Source organism: Anguilla anguilla, chromosome 1, assembly GCF_013347855.1.
Source record: "Anguilla anguilla isolate fAngAng1 chromosome 1, fAngAng1.pri, whole genome shotgun sequence".
Classification (NCBI taxonomy): domain Eukaryota; kingdom Metazoa; phylum Chordata; class Actinopteri; order Anguilliformes; family Anguillidae; genus Anguilla; species Anguilla anguilla.
The window spans coordinates 50,857,764-50,883,829 of NC_049201.1; the positions used below are offsets into that span (position 1 = coordinate 50,857,764).

At 41.8% G+C, this 26,066-nt stretch overlaps 1 protein-coding gene across 8 annotated transcripts in view; it reads left to right on the forward strand.

Moving 5' to 3' along the window:
* The window catches only part of LOC118227443 (plectin-like), a 191,827-nt gene that overhangs the window by 47,755 nt on the left and 118,006 nt on the right, over nt 1-26,066 (forward strand). For 2 of the 8 annotated variants that reach the window (XM_035418081.1, XM_035418099.1), the window contains exon 1: nt 13,650-13,912. The exons of the other annotated variants lie outside the window; for them this stretch is intronic. In XM_035418081.1, the coding sequence (XP_035273972.1) occupies nt 13,867-13,912 (46 nt within the window). In that variant the 5' untranslated portion in view covers nt 13,650-13,866. Of the gene's footprint in view, nt 1-13,649; nt 13,913-26,066 lie in introns of those variants that run through there. 8 annotated transcript variants of the gene reach the window in all.

Consider the following 26,066-nt stretch of genomic DNA (forward strand, 5'->3'; position numbering starts at 1 on the left):
CGCTTTGGGAGTTCAGCTCCTCACTTTCAGGGGACCAGATGAAGATTTCTATGTGGGGTGGCAGGTGATAGTGTGGTGTTGTGCGCTTCAGGGGTTGGTGCAGTGCATCTACTTGCATTTGGTTTCCATGCACTTGATACATCTATTTTCAAATGCACATGGACTTTTTTGAAGAATTCAATTAATTTTCACAGTTAAATGTTCAGGAACTGGACCTTGATCTTGGGTCTGCTTATAATGTGAACAGCCCTTGGCATGCTTTAGTGTATCATCATGATTCTGACATTACATTACAGCTTTTGAGGTGTTGTTCTTGACTGTGGAAAAGTTTTTTTCTTTTTCTGGCTAAATATAAGAGAAGGTTCCCCTTGAAATAATTTGATGAAACATGTTCTAGGTATATATGGAGTACTCTCTCATTCTTAGGGGTTTTCTTGATGATGTACCTTATTACTAATTAAGGACAAAATTACTTGCCCAGTTTTGTATGAAAACAGTGTGTGGTCTCACACGCAAGCTTTCTATTTGCAGGTCTCAACGGAAATACCTGTATTTTAAGCACATGTACCCCATAATAAATCTATATTAGAGTATGCAATGTTAGCAGGCCCATCTTTCAGTGTAAAGTGGTGCATCTTTCCTGAGCATATTGAATTTAAGTAGGGCGGTTGGGTCCGGATATTGCTGTTGTATACCTTAAAAATCAACTCAGAGGCAGTGTGGATGGATTATTGTATGCGTGTTTATAGCAGAGGAGAAAGAACAGATTTAATATGTAATTTCCTGCAGTAGCTCAGTGGGCTGGGATAGCAGCCTGCAGCAGAGTCAGAGTGGGACGCCCCCATACAAGCTGCTTTGGAGTTTCATGAATTTATTTCTATTTTTTGCTTTAAACTAAAAAACCCATACCAGCCATCGTTAAACCCATACCAACTATAATAAAGTCAGCAGGACATCACACACCTGCAACTATAGAAGATATGCACTGAACCTGCAATAATATCACAAAACGCCAAAAAGTGTACTATCCCTTTAAAGACAAAACTTAATCAAGGACATAGTTACAGTATAGCATCATGCTACTTAGGTTGAATACTCCTCAGTCTGACCTGTTATACTGTATGTTGGGTCAGGTTTATTGTGCTGTGGCTTTTCTCCCCACTGTATCCATTGTCAGTGGGCTGTACACAGTGAAGTGTTCAGTGTTAAATCAACTCTTACAGAGTGGATGTGGTCCCAGTTGGACTCATATTTACTCTTAGAGTCGAAATGACACTGTACATTTCACTGTGTAGCTTGTGCGCAGGGAGTTGGAATGCAGATCTAAATGATGTCTGTCACCCTGGAAGCGTGTTACTTATAGTCGTTCATAGCATTCACACCCAGCTTTAATGATATAATTTCCACTCATGATTGTTTTTAGAAATTGGCAATTATTTAAATTCAGGGCATCTCTGTGAATATAGATGAAGTCAGGGCAGCCATGTTTATGCATGTTTTCCCTGACTGCCTCAGAAATAATAAACATTTATAGTTCGACATTTTTTACGAACTTTGTATAGACCGCCTGGTGGATGTTAGCGATGTGTTGGTGTGTCCTGTTTCCACGACCGCTTAAAGCAGAAGTGGAGACGAGTGTTTATTTCGGCACCTCTGGACCGGCAGAGGCGAGCCCTGAGATCCGAGATAAGAATCTCCCGACCGTCCTCGGAACAGAACGTAACGGCCTCCGCGCTCCCGCTCGCTCCAGATTCGTTTTTGACGGAACGGTCGGGCCGATCCGAAGTCCCGCAGCAGGGGGTCTCGATGCACCCTTCTCCCGAACGCCTCTCCTCCTCCGTCGTAAATCAAAGCCGGTGGGCGTGCCCGTGTTTTCTCAGTCTGTTTATTAATAGACGGCTGGCGGTGACCCGGTTTGATTTCCGCGGCAGTGAGCGCCGGGGTCGGCCAATCTGGCTCCCCTCGCCTCTCTCGCTTCTGCTGATTCACAGCGATGCTATTCGCCGGCGCGGCGGAGAGAAAACCGCTGCTGTGGACTCGTGACCCCCCGGGGGAGACGGGCCTGGGAGAGCGTGGGTTTCAGGCTGGTGTTTACGTCCGGCGCGTCCTCTTACCCTTTCTCAGCGCTCACTGATCGTGGAAGGCATTCACATTTAATACATTATTCAGTTGTGTGCCCTTATCGAGGTGCAAAATGGTTTTACACCTTGAGCAGCCCATTTTAGCTGCTAGTTTTTTGTATTACATGAATAACTGAGGTAAAGTGCGCTCAGGGATTCAAACCCACGAGGGACCCACATCCGCTTCTGTAACTATTACACCTTACATGGTGAAAATGTACGCGATTCCTCAAGATTCCCATCGGGCTTCTACTGTCAGGTTGCTCTGTGTAATTCTGCAAAGTAGAATCTGGGCTATGCCATTAGCTAGTTATAAAGGAGGGTCTGGAATTGAGGCACAATTAGCAACATCCTGTCATGGGTCAAGTGGGTTTAAGCCAGACAGTGTCCATTAGGTTACCACTGCACCAGCTCATTCTACTGCTCACAGGAGAGAAACATTGAGTGAGTGTTGTTCAAAAACTAATAATGTGTTTGACAGTTATCATTCACAAGTACCATAAACCCTTTTATCTGAGCTTTTGAAGGCTGAAATACCCAGTTTTACCAGAATGTTTTTATAATATGCCACCAATTATACAACCCCGCCTCAGAATTTGAAAGTTTTTACCTTTACAGTTGCCGACAGCAAGGCTTGTTAATTATTTTTAATCACATAGGCTAATAAAAAAGGTCCAGCTCACTGCTTTGAAAAGGATAATGGATAGCATGCATCATTAACGGAGTAGAACAAAAACATCATTAAGGCCCAACATCACATTTCCTCAAGGGCCTCTCTTCATATGTTCCGGATTCTTCTCTCCTCCTTCCTCATGGCTGCCTGGATCACATGCTTCTGTCTGTTCTGCAGGCAGCCAGTGATCCCGCTGGATGGTCTGAGCACAGCCCCTAGTGGAGCATTGTCTTCATCGCAAAACAGCAGCACATACTCAGCTTTATCAGGCACACTGTGCAATCTGCGTAACTTCTCAGAATAGGGATTTTTTTTAAATTGCTCAAATAAAGACTATGACTTTCTTTTTGTTTTATTCTTGAAGAATGAGATTATGTTGTTTACAGTGGTACAGCCACCCTTATGTTCTTTTCAAGAACAGAGATCAAGTGCCTCCATCACCTCCAATTAAGGGGCGTGAGGGGCGTTTAATTTTATGTTGTTGTTTAAAAAGTAACATTTTTCCCTCAAATATTTTCAAGTATGTTTACTTGGTTCAGCTCATAAAGAGCACTTTTAATGTTCCAATGGGAAGATGTACCTAATTTTTTTTTGGGTAATACCAAAGAAATGTAGGTGATTACTATTCTTACTATTTCTTACCTTATTATATTTTGTTTGACCATTATCTACGACACCGACTTTCACTGGAACTGTATAATCTCATTCTCTGACCCCACAGATATGCAATTGATTTAAAAAAAAAAGTCACTCTACACATGTTTGTTGTACTGCTGTAAATGAGTGGTTGTGTCCATGGCTGTCTGTATGTCAGCTTGTGTATGTGTGCATGTTTGAGAGACTGTGTGTGTGTGTGTGTGTGTTTGTCTGTCTGTCTGTGAGTGTGAGTGGCAGGGGAAATGTACAGGGGAAGTATGAGAAGCAGTTGTGTTCCTGAATATGCTGCAGGCCTGATTACACCTGTGAAAATCCCAAAATTTCATTTCCTGTTCATGCACTGCACTGCACCATGGTACACGCACACTGCACACTGTGTCTTGCTATCTCCACCAGCTCTCTCTCTTCTATACTCAGTATCACGTATTCATATAAATCAGCATCATGTTCTGACAGAAATAGTCGGTCTCAGATATGCATAGCATTCTAACTCAAATTAGCATGGCCTCAGTGAGTGAGTGGGCCCCCTCTTTTCCATTATCAGGCTGATAATGAGTCCTAACTGTTGGGGGGGGTGGGGGGGGACATTTCCTCGGGCAGTGATAAGATCATTACCGCCATAGTCATCGCGGCAGACCCTCTTCCTGGATCTTTTGCACAGATGTGGAATGCTGCATGCGAGCCAGTCGCTCGGCACCCCCTCGGGGGGCCTGTGGGAGTGGACGGGGTTGGTCGTGTTCCAGCACCTCGACCCTGGAGCCTGTGAGTCTGTGGGCTGGGCAGGGCGCCGCCCCTCCCAGGGTGCCACGCCCGTCCTCCTCCCTGCATATTTGGACAGGGTCGCCCCGCGCCGCCTCCTGCCACTTTGCCCTCTGGGTTAAAGGGCCACCAAATGACTCTTCACAAACACACAACCGTACGTGCTGAGTTTTAATTACCAAAGCACCCAGAAAAAGTCCTGGCATTTATTAAAGAATGTGATCGTTAAACAGGGGCTCCATGTCACATGAAATGATAGTTTCCTTCAACTACCATTCTCCGTTTTTTCTGCTGGTTTATTTGAAAAGTTAATCCATTTGCACTGAAAGTTTTTTGTGCAATTAAAAGATCCAGATATTTATGTGTATTGGAAAATATTTACATACCAACCTGGAAAGCTTTGGTATGTGCTAATGAGCTGAGAGGAATGGTCAGGGTATTATTCTAAATTGCATACATTTTCACATTGCAATAGCAGCTACAGTATGTTTAACTGTTTTTGTAGAATTTGTACTTTCTGCTTAAGGTTTGACTAGAAAACCAGAGTTTAAAGGGTAGCCCTCATCTTCAGAAACGATCCTTACTTCACGCAGCATATATTTTAGAATGTCTTCCACAATTTCCAATATTTTGCCTCTCACATTGCAAAATACTGTAAATTTCATTAGACTTTCTGTGTCAACCCAGTCTGTAGAGGAATCCTCCACCCAACTTTACGATGTTCAGTACAGTGGAGCATTGTTAGCTGTTCAAACAAACAGGTGTTCATTTTCAGCCTCAGCCAATCATATTTGCAGGCGATTTGACATGAAGGTCTTGGCTGTGGTTCTTAACCTTCAGCCTAGTTGGCATGAAGGTCTTGTCATTTCCATATCCATATCCTAAATTTGGGAGGGAACAAGTTAAAGGAGGATACCTAGATTTGATTTTTAGTGGGAGGAATTAAGCAGTGTTGCAGTAAACCTTGCAGTAACCTTATTGTGCAACATTATAAGACATAGTGGGTGTAACCGAAGCCCACAGAATAGGGTTTCCCATTGGTCCCTCTTTGGTAATAAGGGTGAGTTTTATTGGTTTATTCTGCTCTAATCATTGTTGTAAGATGTTCCATGTGGACTTCTGTTAGGATATAGAAATATAAGTTGCAAGTTGTGTGAGACTTTGCCATAGTACCTTTGAGCAAGATACTTAATTGGTTTACTTAAGCATACTGTAGTATAAACGGGATATCCAACTCCCAAAAAAGTGAGTGGTTCCTGGAAGCAGATGCCTGTAAAATCTCAGCGGGCGGAGACAGGGCTGGTGCACTGTGAATGCTCTGCAGCCATTTAAAAAGGTGGTGTGGGCAATTTCCCTCTAAGCTGGTACATTTTACAGGAGATTTGTGGCTCTGTGACCTCAGAGGGCTGGAATGTTTATCAGAGGTTTTAGCGCAGCACTGGACTGTGCTGGCCAATCCGGACACGGCCACGGTAAAGGCTACACCCCCCCACCCCACCCCCACCCCCAAATTTCTGTGGACAGTTAGGGCAGTGATCCAGATTGATTGATATTTGCACTGTCAATGTTATCCCAGTCATTATCCAAATGGATTGCATTATTACATTTGAAACAGGTGTCTGGGACTGGAGGATGAATGTTTGATTAATATGAAGAGCACAAGAATGATTATACACATTAATGTATGTGTAAATGCTGTTGACAGACAGTGTGATGTTAGAGGACATTTAATTAACTGATATAAGTGAAAAGAGCTTAGTTGCTATTGAGCCTGAAGCACTGTCATATCAACAAATAGAAAAAAAAAAAAAAAAATCAGCCGCAGGTTCATGCTGTGCTGGCATTCCAGCCCGAGCTGTCTGTGCAGTCTTTCCATTAAGACGGCATGTGTACCCTAAATGAACTCCCAGAGTTTCCCCCGAACCAGGAAGCCAGACCAGGAAGGGGCCTTGTATGGGCTGCCTGCCAGCACACTGCCTCTGTGGTTTATTCATTCAGATGACAATGAAATCTAGCAGGTGAAATAGCTGGCATTCTGATAGGTCAGATTTGTACGTCATAGTTTGAGCTTTGAGTTTGTCCTTTCCTTCAGTTTTTCAATCTGCATACAGGCACATTTCCTGGAATTACAGTCTCAGCACTACAGCTACAATAATTGTTCTTACACTTTTGATTTGCCGTGTTAAATTGGAAATTGAAATATAGTTGGTATTATGTAAATAGATCAGATGAAGTTTGTCCATTGGTTCTGGAAAATAAATAAGTAGTCTTCAAACAGAAGTCATCAGTTATGCTTGATTTTATGTCAGTTACGTTATGTAAAATGTTCCTGAAAATGAAGCCCAGAGAAAGTATTTGGTTGGACATGCATGTTCTGAGCATGCAGCAAGCCAGTGGACCTTACACAGCAGAGATGGATATTGAGTGTGTCCAGCCAAACGCATTACTGGAGTTTCGCTTTCCTTATGTAAAACTTTTAACAGGGTATAAGCTGAGGGGCACACCCTAGGCTTGAACAAGTCTGGGCTACAATAATAGCCGTGATTTTGGTATAGAGATCACCTCCAGGTTGTGTAAGTGGACGTGACAGTGTTGGCTGGGTGGAAGTACACACACACACACACACACATGCACGCGCATAATGGTTATCATCAGTCCAGGATGCAGCTGTGAGCAGCTGGCTTGTCTGGGGTCCAGGCATCTGGACAGTGGAAAAACAGGGTGTGTCCCTGTTGTCTTGCTGCTGTGTGACAGCATGAGACCTGATCTGTCTTTCAACTCAGCCTTTTGAACTTGCGTGCAGGCAAAGTGACAAAATACATTTTAGAACATTTGAAACGTGCTGCATCTTAATCTATATTAACCCTTAGATGCATGGCTTACCCAACATACACATTTATGCAGGTTGGGTAACCAGCGACCCTAAGCAGACAACCTGCCATTTTCTTTTATTAATGCGAACATGCTGTATGCTTTAAAATATGTATTTATATTATGTATTAAAAATATTTTTTGGGCTAAATATCATTTTGTCACATTTAAATATTTTTAATAATTGATATAAATTCACAATATTATATCAGGAAAATATCAAAATTTCTATTTGTCAAATTAACTAGCCAGCTGTGGCTAGCAAGCTCTCTATAGTAGCATGCTGTCTAACACCATTAACCTCTTGCACCATTTTGTGATGACAAATATCAATAGCAGATCAACGTATGATCACAAAAAATCACACCTTACAATATGTACTGTATACCACACCGAAATATAAGTGATTTGAAGAGAATAATGCTTGGGGTGAAAAATGACCCCACCCATGCATCTAGGGTTAATTAGCTATGATTTCACTAAAGATAGAGTTCAGCAGTTTGTTCAGTGCCAAGTCTCACCCAATGACTAACTTCACTAACATGGAGCTGTTGGTCATACTTAATTTTGGGAAGTATCCGATGGCTAAGCAGTGGCAGGCAACGTGATATCCATCATCAAAACATCACACAGTGAGACAGCCGACATCTTGCTGCTCTCACTGTGAGCATTTCATCTAGGACATTTCCAGACCTGCCAACTTGTTTTTTGTTTATACCCTTCAGTAGCACATTTACACAAGTACTTTCAGATACACTGAAATATACAAAGGGTGGTGTTACAGTTGGTAGGACATCACTTGAATCCCTTTCAGTGTGGAGTTTGCATGTTATCCTCGTGTCCGTGTGGATTTCCTCTAGGTACACTCGTTTCCTCCCACAGTCCAAAGACATGCATGGTTAAGTTAATTGTAGTGTAAATTGCCCATTGGTATGAGTGTGTGAGTGAATGATTTGTGTATGCCCTGCAATGGACTGGTGACCTGTCTAGAGTGTATTCCTGCCTCTCGCCCAATGCATGCTGGGATAGGCTTCAGCAACCCCAGTGACCCAGACCAGGATAAGATAAGATAAGATAGATAATGGATGGACAGATGGAGTAAGTGTTGGAGAAATAAAAGGCTTGCTTAAATTTGTTTGTCAGAGTAAAGGACAAGCCTTGTTGTGGCGGGCCTCAGTTTATGGCCTTGCTACAGCATAATGGCTTTATTGCTCTAGTGATATGTCCACAAAGCTTGAACAAGGGCAGGCAAGCCATCAATTATCTTTGGTAGTTTTTGCTTTCTGTCCTCATATTGTACAAATAAAATGCTCCATAGCATAATTCCATAAAATGTGCACGGTCATAAACTCATTAAAAGCTAATTTTGATAGTATTTCAGGTATAGGGTCCGAGAAATGGAGAAACTTTTACTTTTAACAGTCATAAACAGTAGTTTATGGCTGTTGTGCTACAAGCTGTCATTATTGACAGTGATGCTAAACACAAACAGATGTTGCCATGACTCAGTTAGCTTTTCTTAGGGAAAAAATGAGAGAGATCACTAATAAATGGCTATGCTAGCTTTTGATGATACATTTTGACAGGAAGATAAAACAGTCCAGTCCTCCCCCAAAGGGCTTTGGGTTTATCAAAGCCAATGCAGACTGAATGACGAGGCAAAGCCTCTGAACTAAAGTTGGGCTCTGGTGAATTGCTGTGCTTAGATGAGGTTCTCTGTTTTTGGGAAGGTCTGTGAGTCCCTCCCAGTCAGGCTTGTACCCCTCCTTTCTTTGTCGGAACCTTTTGAAAAGTCAATGACTAATTAGGTTTCCTGCACAAGAATCCTGGCTTTCATCCCACCCCAGGGTCATAACAGGCCTTGGCTTTTATCCCACCCCCAAACATTTTCATGCCAGGGCACCCAGAGAAGACAGAGGTTTTGTATTCCCCGTCCTCTTTATCCCTCTTCTGGGATGGATAGGCCCCTCTGTGTACCCCGTCCCCCTGACCAACCCCCTCCTCTTCTCCCCCTTTTCCATGGAAGATCCTGGTCTTGGATGCCAGTTTGGATGCCTGGACAAGCCATCTGCATTTGAATAGGGGCACCAGAATTCAACAGGGTTTTTTTGAGGGGGGGCTGGTCTGTAAGGGAGGGTCCAAACTTCAAGGGCATAGGAACACAAGCATGTGTGGGCATTTCCTCCAGAGCTCCTCCCTGGATGATAAGCAGGCTGGACGAAATTCAGTTTGGCAACAAGCGCTCGTTAAAGACCCTTATTCACCCACAAACTGTCCATGACCTGTCCAAGAGGCCATGACCGCACATGCATGGTTTTTTTCTTATGCCTAGTCGTGGTCATCTTAAGGGCAGTGCACTTGGTTCAATGTGTACTTTCATGTATGGAATTGTAGCGAGTGCAATTAAAACATTCACAATTCAGCCTTTATGAACACCGTTTTTTCTACCCCTTCAACAAATCTTCACCACTTTCTCCCGAAATACAGCATGTTCATGCTAAATTCAATTTACATTAAATTAAATTAAATGCATGTGCATTTTCCATACCATCAGTACACATGTACTGTGTGTGCATTCACAATTAATTCCTTGGCTCAATTAAATTGCTGTGCAGAAGAGGGCACATCCATTTATGTAGAACACTCAACACAATTCATAGTGTATTTGTGAGTGCATCACAGATCTCAGTGCTTCTTTTTATCAGCCAATCTATGTAGATAACTTCTGCTGAAAGACTTTACACTTGGTTAAGCCCATTTTAGGAGATCTTTAGAAACAGCTTATTCAGAACATTCTATTAGAGCTTTCAGCAATTAAGTGTTGCTATTAAAATTCCAGGTCAAATGCCAAGTTTGGAATATTATTATACGATTACATGCATGGGCTGTGATTGAACGTCTAACCTGCAGTCAATTTGAATTTACGGAATTTTACTGAATCTTATTGAAATCAAGCCAGTTGTTAAAACAAGCATGACCATATAAAATCATCAACTTTTTGTCAGTGAGGATAGAACACACACGCGCACAAAAATGTGCGCATGCGCACACGCACATACGCGCACACACACACACACACACACACACACACACACACATACGCTGTAGTTGGTGGTATCTGTACAGTACATTCCGTAATTTCATTGTGCGGAGGTCCTAGATACATGTCTACATATTGATCATGACTGCCAATTCATTGTGCGATAGAGCATTGTTTATATTTTTGTAATATATCCAATACATTTCACAAAATTTTCTGGGTCTTGGTCTGAATTTACTAAACATTTGTCCTTCATTTGATAGCCTAATTAAACCCTTTTCTTAAAACAGTAATATGTGAAAAATAAAACAGGAATATGTTTACTGAATCCGGACTTTTATGACCTCTGGGGTTGGGTGTGGTCTGGACAACGTGGTGCTACTCAAGGGGCTCAGAAGGAACAACATAACTGGAATTTGAACCCATGACCCTTGACCACTTGTGCCTCAATACAAGTGTGTTTTCACTTTCATGGTCTTAGCATATTAGCACCTTGGAGAGCAGCCACCACTGGGAGGACCGTACTGCCCCCTCGGGCCACCTATTCTGGATCTGCCTGATGAGAGACCGGTGGTCATGTGGTCCGCTTCATGTGTGCTATGAATTCATTACACTGGCAGTCAGGGGAATTCAGCCAATAGCTGGCTTGTTTCTGCAGAAATTGACCAATTGGCAGTGGGGGTGGGGGTGGAGATGGAAGGGGGGGTGTTATTGAGACTGTATATGCAGGCCCGCCAGACGCCACCACGGCCAAGTCAAACAGCACCCAGATCAGCTCAGTCTGGAGTCCTCCTAGCACACATCTTTGTGCTGTACAAGGAGCAGGAGCTCAGCCATGTGGTAGCACTTAGAAATTTCCGATGCTTTTGAGTTATTTCTGGCCCTGTTTCTCCTGGAAGTAGAATGTTGCTATTCTAGTGTGATTAATCCAGACCACAGCGATAATGACGATAAGTTGGATTTTTTCCATACATTCCAAATAACCCAAACATACTTCCACTGTGTGCGTATCTTTATTGATAAGCCTTGTGTGATTATTTAGGCACTGTACGGCTGTTATTGCCGCCATTGCTTCTGTTCAGACTTCATTCACCGCTCTCTGCAGGTGCTTTGGAGGACCTTGGGCCAATACCTAGGGTAGAAGGGACATGCACAGCACAGGGACACAGGTAGGGTAGAGCAGGGAGTATTTGGGCAGGGACAGCAGGGCGTCCTTCTCTCATTGGTTATCAGGCACACCAACGAGCCCTCCACAGGGTTTGCTGGGTCAGTGGAGCTGATGACGTCGCACGTGGCAACAAAGCAAGCCTTTTGATTGGACGTTCAGCGGGGAGTCCAGATGTGCTGACACTTGCATTCTTAAAACTTTGATTTCAAATGACGTATTGCTGTTGTTCCATGCACAAGGTTTTGTCACTGTTATGTTGATGTTGGGTATTTATATTGAAGTTCTAGCTCTGTAAACTGTGTTGGTAAAATTGTGTCGCTGGAATTAAAACTTTGGATTAAAATGTTGTAGTGATTTCGAAATGGTTCCTTTGCGCTGTACAAAGAGCGTCTGTTAAGAAAGCAATCATTATAATCTAGAGAATAAGTCAAATATGTACGCACTTCCTGGGTACCTCTGGGTATTCTGATTGCAAAATATGTCAATAAAATGCTTGTATTCACAATATATTTCTGTGGTCATATAAGTTAAAGATTATTAGCCTGCATTCTGGTAAAACTGAGATTAGAAACTAGCAGGACACCCTAACAATAACGAGTAGGCTGAATGTTTTAGTATTGTAGGACTAACTGTATGTTTTAATATTACATATGAGCCTGCTAGTTGCCTTAGATGAGAATGGATTACACTTGGTTAATTGCTGTGTTTTACTGTATCGTTTTACAACTTCTAATGCTCTTTCAATTTCAGTTGGCTAAGGTTTCTGCCAAATATATAATCAAAACTACAATTATTATTATTATTATTATTATTGTTGTTGTTGTTATTGCGGTTGTTGTTATCATATAGATAATATGGAGATAAAGATAGATACTTGTGAAAACCGGAATTGTAGTAGGCTGAAGTGCAGTAAAGTGACTAAGCTATCCCTGAGATCAGACCAGAGGTTGCTGAGAAAAATTCTGAGAATGTGTTTGTATTTCCTCTATTACCCAGGGATAAAGCAGCTTTATAATGCAGCTCCAAACACCCCCGTGGGAATCTCCGAGCATCTCCCCAGTCTCAACACTGATGCTGTTTATTTCACATCATAAGTTCTGTATGCTGCAGGAAAAGTCAGTGCTAATACACGCTAATTCACAAGTTTTCAATGATTTGCATCCTGGAACCTATTCAGTACAAAAAAGAGCTGGATAAAGTTTTTTTGCTGCTTCTCATGTGGTCAACAGGAACATCCGGCACATGTAAATCCCTAATTAACTATTGTCAGATCTGAATGGCTTACAATAAAAAAACTGGCATGTGGTTCATTTGAAAAAACACTAGACATCACTAAATTGTGATTTATATGTATTTTTTATTTTGACTCAAACATTGCAAGTGAGCTTAAATGGTACGGGGGCTTATTATGGAGATTATTATGGTCCTAGATGCAGACAGTTTTTCCAGCCTGAATTGTGAGAATAACAATGTGACCCATGACCCCTCTTCTGTGTGTCTGCTAAAGCGCCCGAGAGGTGTGTTTGGACACATTCATCATGGGTCCAAGATGAGGACTGTAAATAAGAGACATAAAATCACATTTTAGAGATATTAGGGCTAACTTGATATTTGTACTTTTAAAACGGTGAAATATTCTTCTGTCTGGTCTTAATGATTCATCATTTACTTAGAAATAACTGAAAATACCTATATATGAAATGCATGACGTTTTTTTTTTTTACTCTTTTTACGCTCTTTAATATTACCACTGGGATAAATAGGCTTTTATACATGGTGGGGGTTGTTGTGCCACCTCTAAAGTTACAGTCCGGGGTTTAATCCCACTCTAAGCGGAACTCAAACTGTTTTTATTCACAGGACAATGGACACAGTCCTCTCCCTCCGCATGCACTTTGTTCTGGACAAACACGTTACTGCCCCACCCAGTTTGATTCAGCTGGGGCTTCCTCTGCAGAGCTGAAAAAAAAAAAAAAAACAAGAAAAAAAAAAAAAACGACACCACGCGAGGTAGAGGGGGGCCCTCGGGGGTCAGGGGTCGTACTGGCCCTCCCAGCCAGGGAGACATGGACAGGGTTGGTAGTCAGCCTGGCCTCCCCCAAACTCCACACCCCACCTCTCTCCCCCCGTTCCCTCCCCTTCCCTCCCCTCTACCGGCGTTTTGCTGCAGCCGCATTGTCTTTACAGAGCCAGGCTCTCCCCATCAATGAGTCTGACGGCAGTGCTGTGCCATGATTGGCCGTGAGGCTCTCAGTTCAAGGCTCTCAGTGGGTGGAGGAAGAGGTGGGAGGGAGCGGCTTTAGACTTTTTTTCTTTTTTTCTCACAGTCAGATTCCTGTGCAGAGAGAGAGAGAGTGGGGGAGAGAGAGAGAGTAAGCGAGCAAGCGACAGGGAGGGAGAGAGAGAGAGCAAAAGACAGAGACAGACCAAACACAGCAGCCACCTAGCCAGCAAGCAGCTCCGCAGAGGCAGACTAAGATAACGACAAGACCCCCAGCACATGCAGGAGCACAGCTCACACTGACCCACAGACAGACAACCCGAAACAGGCAGTGCTGCAGACAGGATCCGGCCAGGGATGGATACCTCCAGGTCAATACAGCATGAGATCACTTCTCTCAAAGGTATCTCTCTCTTAACACATCTTTACTGCAGCTCAGGTTTAATGCAGCTGGGTGCCTGTTAATCTGTACTGTTTTTCCTGATGCCTCGTGTTTCTGTGACCAGAGGGCTTTGGTGATGCTGGGGATTAATGTTTCAGTTTTCGGCTCAGAGCCACGCCGCACCATTTCATTCAGTCGTCAAAGTAAGGAAAAGAGGGGCGGGGGGAGCTTTAGCGGTTAGCGGTAGCATTTCTGGAGGGGTGACTGGCGGTGGTATTGTCACGCAGTGCTGTTGTTTGCGCTCTGTAGTGCGTACTGTATGTGCTGTGTGTGCGAGAGTGGCTGACAGACTGCTGTATGCGGCTGGCTTTAGCGGCAAGCATCTCTGCTGGCAGGCTCTGCAGAGTGCTGCAGTCCTGCCCCGCCTCCTTGCAGGGGCGGGGGACCCACGCCGGGACCCAACACTGAGGAGGGTGCCCGTGCCATAAGCTTTGCAGAAGGACATTACGAAGGGCCCCAAAGACCATTCTCAGAAATAACATCTGTGCATTACCTGCTTCAGTGAAAACCTGAATATGCAAATCTGAATGGAGCTCCAAGTCAGTCAAGCTTCCTGAAACAAAGAAGTCAAAAAGTAATTGAAAACAAATCCCAGGGAAAGTGTTTGGTTGGACGTGCCCAGCACTCACTAAGGCAGCAGCCCTGGAACAGCACGCCCAGCTAAACACCTTCCCCTGAGTTTTTCTTTGCTTTGCTACACATTTATTTTGTTCCTTTTTTTAAAAGAGAGTGCTTTATTTGCTCACCAGGGATTTTATTCTGGTCGGTGTTTCTGAACATACAACAGTGTTTTTTTGTGTAATGAAACCACCTTACCCCCTTATTTACTATGCAAATACTCAAAGCAAATCGTCTCTCTGTGTTAAGCTCCATGGTCCAGACATATAAGCTATCGCTCTTTTCCACAGAATTAAAAAACCCCAAATGTATCATCATCATCAGTTAATCCAACTCTGATACTGTGTTTTGGTTTGAACATACTGAGCTTGTGCCATATGCAGTCCTGTGTTCTTTTTTTTGACAAAGATCGTTTATGCCTTCAATGGAATGTGTCTGATAACCATCCTTATGAGTTCTCCTCAATCTCAAATTCATCTTTTACTTCTACTTCAGACATGTTGAACTTTGTTTGGGCCTGTGCAATGTTTTATTTTTGCTCAATATTGTCATTACAGTATATCGTATTTATTATTATATATTGCTATCATTAAAAATAATAAAGTAGATATGTGTATATTATATGTGTACACATGCATTCATACATATTTCTTGACTGACTGAATGCTAATAAATTGAGAGGTGAGGGTGTCACCCGGGAGACACACGTGAAGTGGCGGTCACCTGACCAGCCGGTCTGTATGCACGATGCTGTAATGGGCGTGTCCGTGGTCCCAGAAGATGGCTGACAGAGGCTTTCTCCGGCTTGTGTGAAGTGGGGGCTCCTCCAGGGCTCTGGGGTGTGAAAGAGAGAGCTGGCGTGGATTGATTATCTGCTGTCGCCCTGCAGACTCAGCAGTGTGTTGAGATGAGGGCTGTGGAGCTGGCTGGTTTTACTGCGCGCTGCCGGACAGAAGCAGGATAAATCACTGCCAGCGTAGGGACAGGACGTCAGACTACCCCCTCAACCGAACTGGAAAATTGGAAGAGTAACTACATGTGAGGACGAGACTGATTCATAGATTAATTGGTTGACAAATGACTTATAAATAATATTGGCCAACACAAGCAATACAATTACATGCGTTCGTGTTCTAATGCTTGTTCATTAACTAAAAGCCAGACGTTTTAGCCTATAGCTTATAATTTGTATTAATCAATATTACTGAAGGAGACCATAAGAGCCCTGCATGAAAAGAAAAACATTAATGCCGTTCCATTTCTTTCCTGCAGGGGTGATTACATACACATTTTACACTGAATGAAACACTGCTACATGTAGTTCTGTGTATACAAAAGCAGTTCTGTGAAAATGTGAAACTTTCACATCCTTAGTTTCGAAAGTAGTATTGTAAGCATGCAAGCTATGACAGACAGCGTTTCAGGAATAACTTTAAGAATCTATTTATCCCTAATAAATGTTTCAGTTGTATGATAAATATTTTTACTTTAGCAACATGATGCTGTAATAGTGCATAGCACTGAAAAAATTTTATACTATTCATTTATTTTTAGCTCTGCAAGCTGGAACCACATCAGATTATACAGCATTACAACCTCTCTTCACCCAAAAAGGCTTTTCTAAAGACGTCCAAACAAATTTCATTTGACATTTATGTAATTTCCACTAATCTGACAATGATTTCCAAAAGGAGAATCAACAACAGCAGACACATATTGTATATTGTTCATAGGTATGTTATAATGAGGTGCAATAAAGTGAGCCTTTGTCACTGGTACACATCTTTCTCTTGGCTATGCAGTTCTCTTCTTTCCCTTAATGTGAACAGTGTGGGCAGATATTATTTAGCCACACCACTCGGTTCTCTCTTGATTGCCCCTTTCAGACAACGTGTGAACATTGGTGGCTTCTTGCTAAAAGGACAGTGGATATTGCGTCTCACCAGCGTGGTAAATTTAGACGATGTCTGCGGATGCATTTATAACCACGGCTCCGGGGCGGCGACGGCCTTACTGTACGCATCGGGAGATTGTGCCGAGTCACCCTGAAAAACGGCAGCCTCGGAACATTACGGTATCGAGCGGGGACCGGCAGATGCGGTAGCGATTGATTTCTTCCGCAGTGGGCAGATGCAGCGGGGGCCTTGCATGTCGTTCTTCACCTCTGCGTATGGATTTAAAGCCCAGCCATCGGGGCTTCCTGAAGGAGCTCTATGGCCAGCTAAAGCAGTGGCTGTTAGTCACGGTCAATTTCGTCCGGTGCGGTTAGTGGTGTCCATGTAGGGAGGAGCTAAGGAATGAGGCGACATATACTACATGGCCAAAAGTATGTGGACACCTGACATCTAACGTCTCAACCAAAACTACGGGCTTTAATATGAAGATGGTCCACCCTTTGCTGCTATGACAACCTCCACTCTTCTGGGAAGGCTTTATACTAGATGTTGGGGCATTACAGCATACTAGATGTTGCTGCAAGGATTTTCTTCCATTCAGCCAGAAGAGCATTAGCGAGGTTTGATACTGATTAGGCGATTAGACCTGGCTTGCAGTTGGCTTTCCAATCCCAAAGGTCTTGGATAGGGTTGAGGTCAGGGCTCTGTGTGGACCAGTCAAGCTCTTCCACACTGTTCTCAACAAGTTTCTATATTTTCCTTGCTGTGTATCAGGGGGGATTGTCATGCTGAAACAGGGAAGGGTATTAAAATGGTAAAGGAAGCGCAGAATCATCCAGAATGTGATTGTATGCTGTAGCATTAAGATTTGCCTTCACTGGAACTAAGGGGCCCAGCCCAAACCATGAAAAACAGCCCCAGACCAAGGGGTGTCCAGATAATTTGGTCATGTACTGTATCTCGTATGAGGTGAAAAATATAAAACAAATAAGCCTGGTTTAACTCATTCAAAGATGAACGTAGGCTAAATGAGTTTGAGTGCATGCGGGGGAGGGCGTTGTAGGCTATGTGGAATGAAAAATAGTGACGCATGAGAAGCTTGCTTCATAAAACTGTCACCATGGGTGAAACAAAACTTCACCCAAAAGTCGACCCCATCTGCACGCTCTACAATCACGTCATGCTTAGAGGTAATCCAATTAAAACATAACTGCATGACAGACTTCCTTTAAGGAGTAGCAAAGACTTCCAAGACCTGAGAGAAAAAAGTATCTTACTGATATTACACAGCCAGCTCTTTGCATTGGATGGATATCATTGTTTCATTCGGGCCCAATCAGTGACCACGATGTCTGAGAGGCAGCGCTCCTCTGAGACCAGTAGAAATGCTGCATATCTTACAGTCAGATAAAATGAAAGTAATAAAATTCCCCACAGCCTCTGGACAGGTTTTTATTTATATCTCTGGTGTATAGTGTATGTTCCATTAAGCCTCTGCAATGCAGTAATGTAGGGACAGGAGTTCAGGCATAGAGAGATTCACTAATGGTTTATGTATAGTAGGGCTTTCAAATAAGCAAAGAATAAGTACTTTTCTGGGCCAGCCAAAAACACACACACAAAAAAAAAATAATAAAAACTGACCGCAGCATTTTCATCCACTCCTAGAGGAAAATGGAAATAAGAAATGTCTTTAAAGACGTGTTTCACTTCACTTCAAGAGCGGCTATGTATCCCATATACCCATAGTTAAATAACCTAACAGGCCTGGGTAATATTACGACAATCGTTTCACCTTTGACTCTCATTCTGCAATATTAGGAAATGAGGGAGGATTTTCTAATAATTTCAGGCCATTTTTATGCACTGCAGCAGGATCTGCTGACTTTCACCATCTGAAATTTCCCAGGGAAACAGTTCAACTACTCCTTGGACATTAACAGACTTGTCAGCAGTAAGTCCTTAATAACTCCAAATGTATGTATGCAACTTTTAACTTTGACAGTAGAGTCCAGGAGTCCAGGATCCTTCCTTGCATCCCCCTGTGCTTCAGAACAAAGATGTCTTTGCATTGCTGTGAGAGATGGCTCACTCGTGGAAGTCTTAGTATTCACAGAAAGCAGTGACTCTTCCATGAGCAGATTTACTGGACAGGGCCGTATTGGGAAGGACCTGAAACCTGTGAGTCCTACGCAATCCGTTTTCCCATTTTTCTCTCACACTTAAACGGGCAAAGACTGCTGGGAGATATTTTCCTTTTCGGTGATCTGAAGATTAAAACCCAGTGAAACACCATCAGCCAACTAGCAAGTGAAGCCAGCTGAGGTCGAAGGAGCAATCCTTTTTTAAACCAGGAGATGGGGTGGTATAATTCAGGATAATTGGACAATGGTGTGGACAGCATGATGTGGCTCTTTAAATCACTTTCTGGGGAAGCAAAGACATTCAAATGAGCTGGGAGAAAAGCAAGACTTACCGAACACTTTTGTGAGAGGGAAACACATTTTAAAGTTGTCAGGGAAACAAAAGCAGTATTTTCTGAATGTTCCGGGTGTCGCTACTGACAAACATTTACCGCAAAATTAAATAGAAATAAAATTGATTGGGGTTGGCAGTGTGTTTGTTTGCATTCAGAGAGTTTACGCAGTCATAGATGTTTGTATCCTCTTTGGCACATTTGTTGTACAAATCTTCCATTTTGTGCATATGCATGAATACTGATGTATGAAACATTACTACGCAGTAGGCAAAATTACTAGTGTGTTGTGCTAAATGGCCTGCTCATTATCAGCCTTATATTTTATATGTATTATTAAATATTAATATTAAATAAATATGAATTTTGGGAAACATCATCCTTTACATGATGTATACAGGCAAAGTCCCTTCGAGATTTTTTAATTCTGTAATACTGCGGGGATGGTGTGAAATTAAAACTGCTCTTTTACAATGTATGTGGTAGAATACTGTAGCATGCATTGGTGAGATGAATGGCACTTCAGTCTTTGAGCAAGGCTTGGCTTTAAGAACAAATAGGCCTCCTCCCTACTACGTCCCAAGAACTCCTGTAAGTAATCAGGATCCATGATTCATTCAGATATAAAATGCTGGACTAATAGCAAGATGCGACCCACCCTGATTGTAAATCTGTTATTGGTATTGTTGTCATTGGCCACAGATTATAGTGACATTGATTATTTGATGGGCAGGGAGAGAGATAGCAAAACTGAACTGCACACCTAACACCATTCCACACTGGCAGTCTGCAACGTCTCTTTTTATAAGGCTAGGCCTGCATGCACAGACATTTTTGTGTTGTAGTATATGGTCTGACTTGGTATGCATAAAAAAATTGTAGTTTATCTGGCTTGAAGGTTTGTACAGGTTAATGCCCAGTGCCCATTGGCCATTTACCTTTGCCACATACCAGCTTTCCAGCAAATTTTCAGCAAAATTATAAGTGGCCAAGGTGCCTCGTAAATCTGAGTAATACACTGATGTGAGCGATGTGGTGTGAGTGTTGTGGTCTGAGTGACTGCTGGCTCTTAACTTGGGCTCCAAAAGGGTGCTGTCCTCATCACAGCTCCCTGCTGATGCAGTGGAAAATCACCTGCACTCTGGGACCAAGAGCTGGCACTTATTACCGGGTGGGCGTATTTTAGGGAAGCAGGTGTGTGACATCACCGTATAATAACTCCTCCCCGTTCAATAGCTGTGAGATTGCGCCCTCTCCGTCTCAGGTCCGCTCTCTCACCGTACTCGGTGATGGATCTCTGCGCAGTGAAGCAGTCGGAGCAATGGCTTGAATAGCTAGTGAATGAATGCGAAGCTGGGGAGAAAAACAGAGTTTGAATGTGCTGAGTTTGTTGACAGTGGGGGTGGCTGGGCGTGGGCAAACAGCCTCCTCTCTGCCCGTCTGCATGGCAGGCAGAAAGGCATCAAATTCCTCACCACTTTGCCTCTTTCAAAAACAAGTGCTGAGTCTTGACCTAGATTCCGAGGGCTTAGTGTACCGCTTGCGTGGAATCTGTAGCTACGAATCTTCTTTTCTGCTCTGTTTTTAGCCAGGTTTGAAGCTTGGGATCAGATGATCTTTCTCATAATTAATTGCATTAAAATGTTGGCCCATAGCCTAAAAGTTATCAACGTCTGCCCAAAATTTTAGCCTTTACTGCATTCATTACCAACAAGAGAGTCATCACCATACCTTTTTTATGATAAATTATGAAATTTTTTCAGTCAAAGAATATTTAAATTAGAAGCACTTATAAAAAATGTATTATATACTTCTAAATTAAATTAAATTATATTTAATAATATTAAATTATTTTTTATTAATTATTTATTGTTTCCTTTTAGGCAGTATTTGAATGCTCTGCAGTTTAAAAAAGAAATGAAGAAGAGTTTTTAGAGTTTTTGATCTCATAAATATTCATGATCATGATTCATGATCTCCTCCACACTGAGTTGGTCGCACAGAAAAATCTGGAATTTCACAGCGTTCTTATGGGGAAAAACGTGGGTTTGTTCACCATAGAGCATTTCAGCATCAGTTCATCCCTAAAGATATGTTGCAGTTCATCTGCCAGATTGATTTATGCCCATCAGAACTGTGGCTTGTTCATGTTTGAGAGCTGTCTGTCACTCTGTCAAAATGTAATTGGTCGCTCACATCCTGTTGGTTTATAAACTCAATGTACCCTACACTAAGTATTTTGTACCAAAGAAAGGATAATTTTCAGAAACAATTCGAAAGAGCATTTATTGTTTCATGTAAATGATCATATAATTGCATCAATTTCCATGAAAAGGAAAAAAAAAACTTTGTCAACAATGCCCTGACCACATGGAGACAATGGTCTACTCCCAGTGCTGCATCCTTGAGGGTCTTTATCTTGAGGAGGTCGTAGACAGGCTTCCTACAGCGACTTCCTGCAGCGGCTAAGTGAGTCACTACTACTCCTCACTGGCCTAAGTCCTGTTCATTACAATGCCAGAAAGCTGGTTCTTTCTGCTTGCATAGGGCAGACGGATGATAAAGCAAGTTAGGGTTAAGGGCCTGCTGCAGTTCAAATTTGTATTGGACATTTCAGCCATGATGAAAGACCCCTAATCTGCTAACGTGGTGAGAAGTGAGGTCCAGTACTCGTGATTAGAGGAAGGGTCAGTTAGGTGTTCCTTGTATGCGCCACACAGTTTGTTTTGACAACAGCTCGCTGTTTTCGGTAGAACTTGTCGGTGATTAGACACACACTTACTGGTAGACTGTGGACTGGCAGAAGTCAGAACTGGCAGACTGTGGACTGGCAGAGTCAGAGGGCCTGTCATATGGCAGACAATTCCCCCTCGGCCACTGCAGTGTTGACATTCCTGCTCCTGTGGGGCTCTTCAAGGGTTCTACTGGACCCAAAGGACCCTTCTGGACTGCCTTACTGAGTCCTATTGGGTCTTTCTGGGTCAGATTCATTCCAAAGCTGCATCCACTCCGGAAGCAGAGGCGTGGGACCTCTGCAGTGGGCACTGCAGCCTGCCGTCAATCTCCAGGCTTTTAGCAAAGGCCGAGGACACCTACAGGTGAATATATGACACATGCATGAAAAATAGCCATAGTTCCTCAAGGAATGCTTTCTGGAGGAATTTTTTCCCCCGTTTTTTTAGTCTGTTTCTTTTTTTAAATAAATAATTTTATGTTATTAGTAATTATTTATCCTTTATGATAAACATAGTTATAATCATGACACAGAGTGCACATTTTTGTTCCAAAACTATCTTGTTTTACAGTAGGGGGCTCAAACTATTTCTCTTCAAGGTTTCAGTGCGGGGGCTGAGGAAGAAGGGGAACAAAGGCAGGAAGGGAAGGCAACAGGAAGTTGTTATTCTCGAAAAGGTGCAGGAAATTGTAGTTTTTATGGAATTTGTTGACTTAAGATGAAAGCCTGGTTTATTTGTATTATATGTGCCTGCTGTACAGCCACAGTGCTGTGCACAGGAGTAGTCTGTCTGCTTTATCTAGCTGGGAGTGGTCAGCATTGGAGGGAACACAAGAAAACTAAAGTAAATAAAGTTGTGAGATCGGTGTATGTGTTTTTTCAGCTTCAGTTCTACAGCCACCTGGAACAATGGGGGAGGGACAGGAGGCTGTGGCAGAGAATGTAAATGAAGTCATTTCAGTTTATGGTGGTTTTTAAAGAGTTTGCATTCCTTACAATGCCATCTTTTAACGCTGTTCACTTAAGTCATGTTTGTAACAGTCGCCATGCCGAGACATAATTTCTGTCTTATGTTGAAAGTATGTTTTAACTGCAGTCTCCTGAAAACAAACCAAGGATTGATCTAGTAACAAAGGGTGAATTTCATATTCACAAGGTTTTGATCAGTGTGCAAGCGTGTATTAAATACAAGCAAATTATCAGCATACTGTAGCAGTGTTGTTTTTCCCCCAGTAGGGTAGTGTATGACTCTATGGCCCAATACTGAAGATAAAGCTATCCATGTACTGTAAAACCCATTGACTTATTATTTTTTGGTAATAATAAAGACTAGCATGTTCATAGAATCAATCTGATCCTGATTTATGTGCAAGTGCCAGTTGGCTGCATTTTGAGTTTAATTGTTTGTGTAGTCAAATGGCCCTTGCACGCTTTAAGATAATTAATGAGCTATATGCTTAACTGTACTTCACTAAAGTGTGTTCAACAACCTGACACAAACATTTATTTGTTCAGAAATGATTTCAGAGTAGAATTAGGTAAACAGTTAACATATTTCTCTACAGTAAGTCAGAGGGTGAAACACAACTGCTTGTTATTTTTACTTGACACCATTAGGTGGAGCATGTCTTACAGCTAAGCTTCCCTTTTAAAGTACCAACATCTGTGGATTGAGTTGCCTTCCCGGCCTGAGTCCAGTGTTGGGGAGGGTGCAGAATATCCTCATGAGGATGGCACTGGCCTACTCTGAATTAGTCCCTCAAGCCAAGCTGGTTATTTATGCCCCAGGGTTGAGTGTCCATTTTGGTTTATGGTGTAGAGCTGTTTATCAGTGTTGGCAAATGCAACCAATGGTCTGTTCTTATTTATCTTTGACTCTGAGGGAATTTGATGTGATGGTCTTTATAGGAAAGATGCTGGTCTGAATTTACATTAAGTTGGACTGTGGAATCCTTGTTTACTGTTATCCGGAGCCAAAATTTTGATTGGTCAAAACTACATTTCAGTTTAAGGGAGAATTGTATGAAATGTACAGTGGACAATAATTTTGCACAGTCATTGTTGGAGGGCCCTAATGTCATGTTATATTCCTATTTGAGGACTTTTTTCAGTGGCTCTATTTTTCCAATGGCTCAAACTCACTGCTGTTTCTAGCAGTCATGATTCCCAGGGGAAATAGGGGGAAATGATTACTGTGTACTTGTTTTTGCAGCCAGTTTAATTTCCCACCAGTGACCAAAGAGTGGCTTTGGAAAAAGCGTGGATGCGCAATCCCATGAATCACAAGTGCTTTATGGGATTGTTAGCAGCGAACGTGACTCATGGCACAGTGGCTAAGAATGGGATTTGCAATAGAATTAGCTTTCATTAAGCTTCAAAGCAGAACCCAAGACATTGTCTTCTAATGCAAGGCTTCCTCCCTTAAACAGTGGAAAGAATGGTAAAACACATTGTTCTCATGGCTAGATTTTTAAAACATGCTCTGTTTCCCCATTGCTGTTCCCCCTGAGAGCTGACTTGTTGAAAGAAACAGAAAACATGGGCATTACTCATGAAAAACTGTTACGGTTATACTTTTAGATCACATTGAATTATATTCATGATGTTAATGTTTCTAGTAGCTCTCTGCTCATTGATTTTGTTTGTCAGAGTCAAAGACATTTATAGCAGTTCTCAAAACTAAATCTCTTAGTTTGACATTACTGTGGTACATTCTGTAATCAAATAAGCTTTAATATAAACCTGGAGCTAGATTCAGTCGAGCACACTTTGCCAATTTAAGGGCATATGCAATTTATTTAAACTGGACTTAAGTTATTTCATATTCAATCAAACAAGACTTTATAACTACATGAAACATGAGGAGGTGTGGCCTGAAACTTGTGCTGTCCTAGCAGAGTGAGAAATTTTTTTTTTTGAAAGAGCAAGTGAACATATCCTTTACATAGAGTCTGTATGCCTTTCTCCAGCTTCACAATCTTCACTGTTTTATTTGATGACTAAAAAAATAAAAGTAAGAAGTTTTAAAGTTATTCAGTGAATGGAGGAATATAATGACACACTTCATGCAATATTTTAGGAATAAAGCTATTAAATGCCATGCCTTTAATATTTTGGGTGTATTATTTACAACATGTTTTTTAATATACAGTAATAAAGGAGAGAATGGAGACATTAGTCATATATAAAAGTTTAAAGTAAACGCCATTTTAACAGCTAACAGGAGAATTAGTCTAACCGTATGTTGTGGAGTTACAGTCTGCATGTATTTTGCGGTATTCTCATGTGTTGAAATGTTATACAATGACCAAATCAATAGTCTCACTTGCATTGATTTTGGTAGAAGTCTGTCATTAACATAGCTTGCTGCAATGTACTGAAACCGTTTGTAAAACTTCACAAGTAATGGGATCGATATACAAATCTGTGCATCATTAATCATGTTAGATTAATACATTAGGCTGTATTTATAGCAAAATAAAGCTGTGTTGACCTTGTCATTGGGATTTTTTATGTAAATGAATCAGGCCAATTAAATAAAATTAACTCCTTGATCTTTTTGTTTTATTAGATTAACAAATCAGTAGAAAGCAATCTTGAAATCACCACATTTTAAAATCTTCCTGTGTTGTGGTTTGATATCTTCCTGTGCTATGGAAAACAAAATATAGCACGATGTTTTATACGAAACAGAGTTTTTAGTTTGAAAAGGTAGCTAATATAAAAGTGGCTCAACCAATGAATCAGAACCAGGAGTGTCAATCATTTAATGAAAGCTAATTTTCATTGGCAGGAACCGCTTACTTCCGTTTACTGAAACTCAATAAAGTACACTGTTAAAGGATGGTGCTAGAAATACAAGTAACAGCAATCAAAACAGGTTGATGACAGTTTTATGAGAAGAAACACAAGGGAACTATTATTATTATTATTATTATTATTATTATTATTATTATACATGTACTTTAAAGTACATGCACGTGTTTTACCATGAAACCATGGTTTCAGCTGTTGGCAATACAACACACGTTTCATTTGATTTTTGTGCATGTGATGCCAAGCACTATTCACATTTTCTTCAGGGAAGAACGCAAAGTTCATTCTTTGGTCCTTAATAAGTAATCAAAACCACAGTAGCACTACATTAGAGACAAGCCAAGCCCTGTCAAACATGCTTAGAAAAAGATGCCAGTATCAAACAGAATACAGAAAATATGTAGGGCAGTCACATTTGATAAACACTGATCTTTTCTTACCTTTGAACTGATATGAGAAAATATGAAAAGCATGCAGATAAAAGCTTTTTTATAGGTCTGCACAGGTACGGGATGGACATGGGCAAAGAGCAGTTGCTTTATCTCGCGCTTAAAACACTCAGAGTTTTCTCTGAAG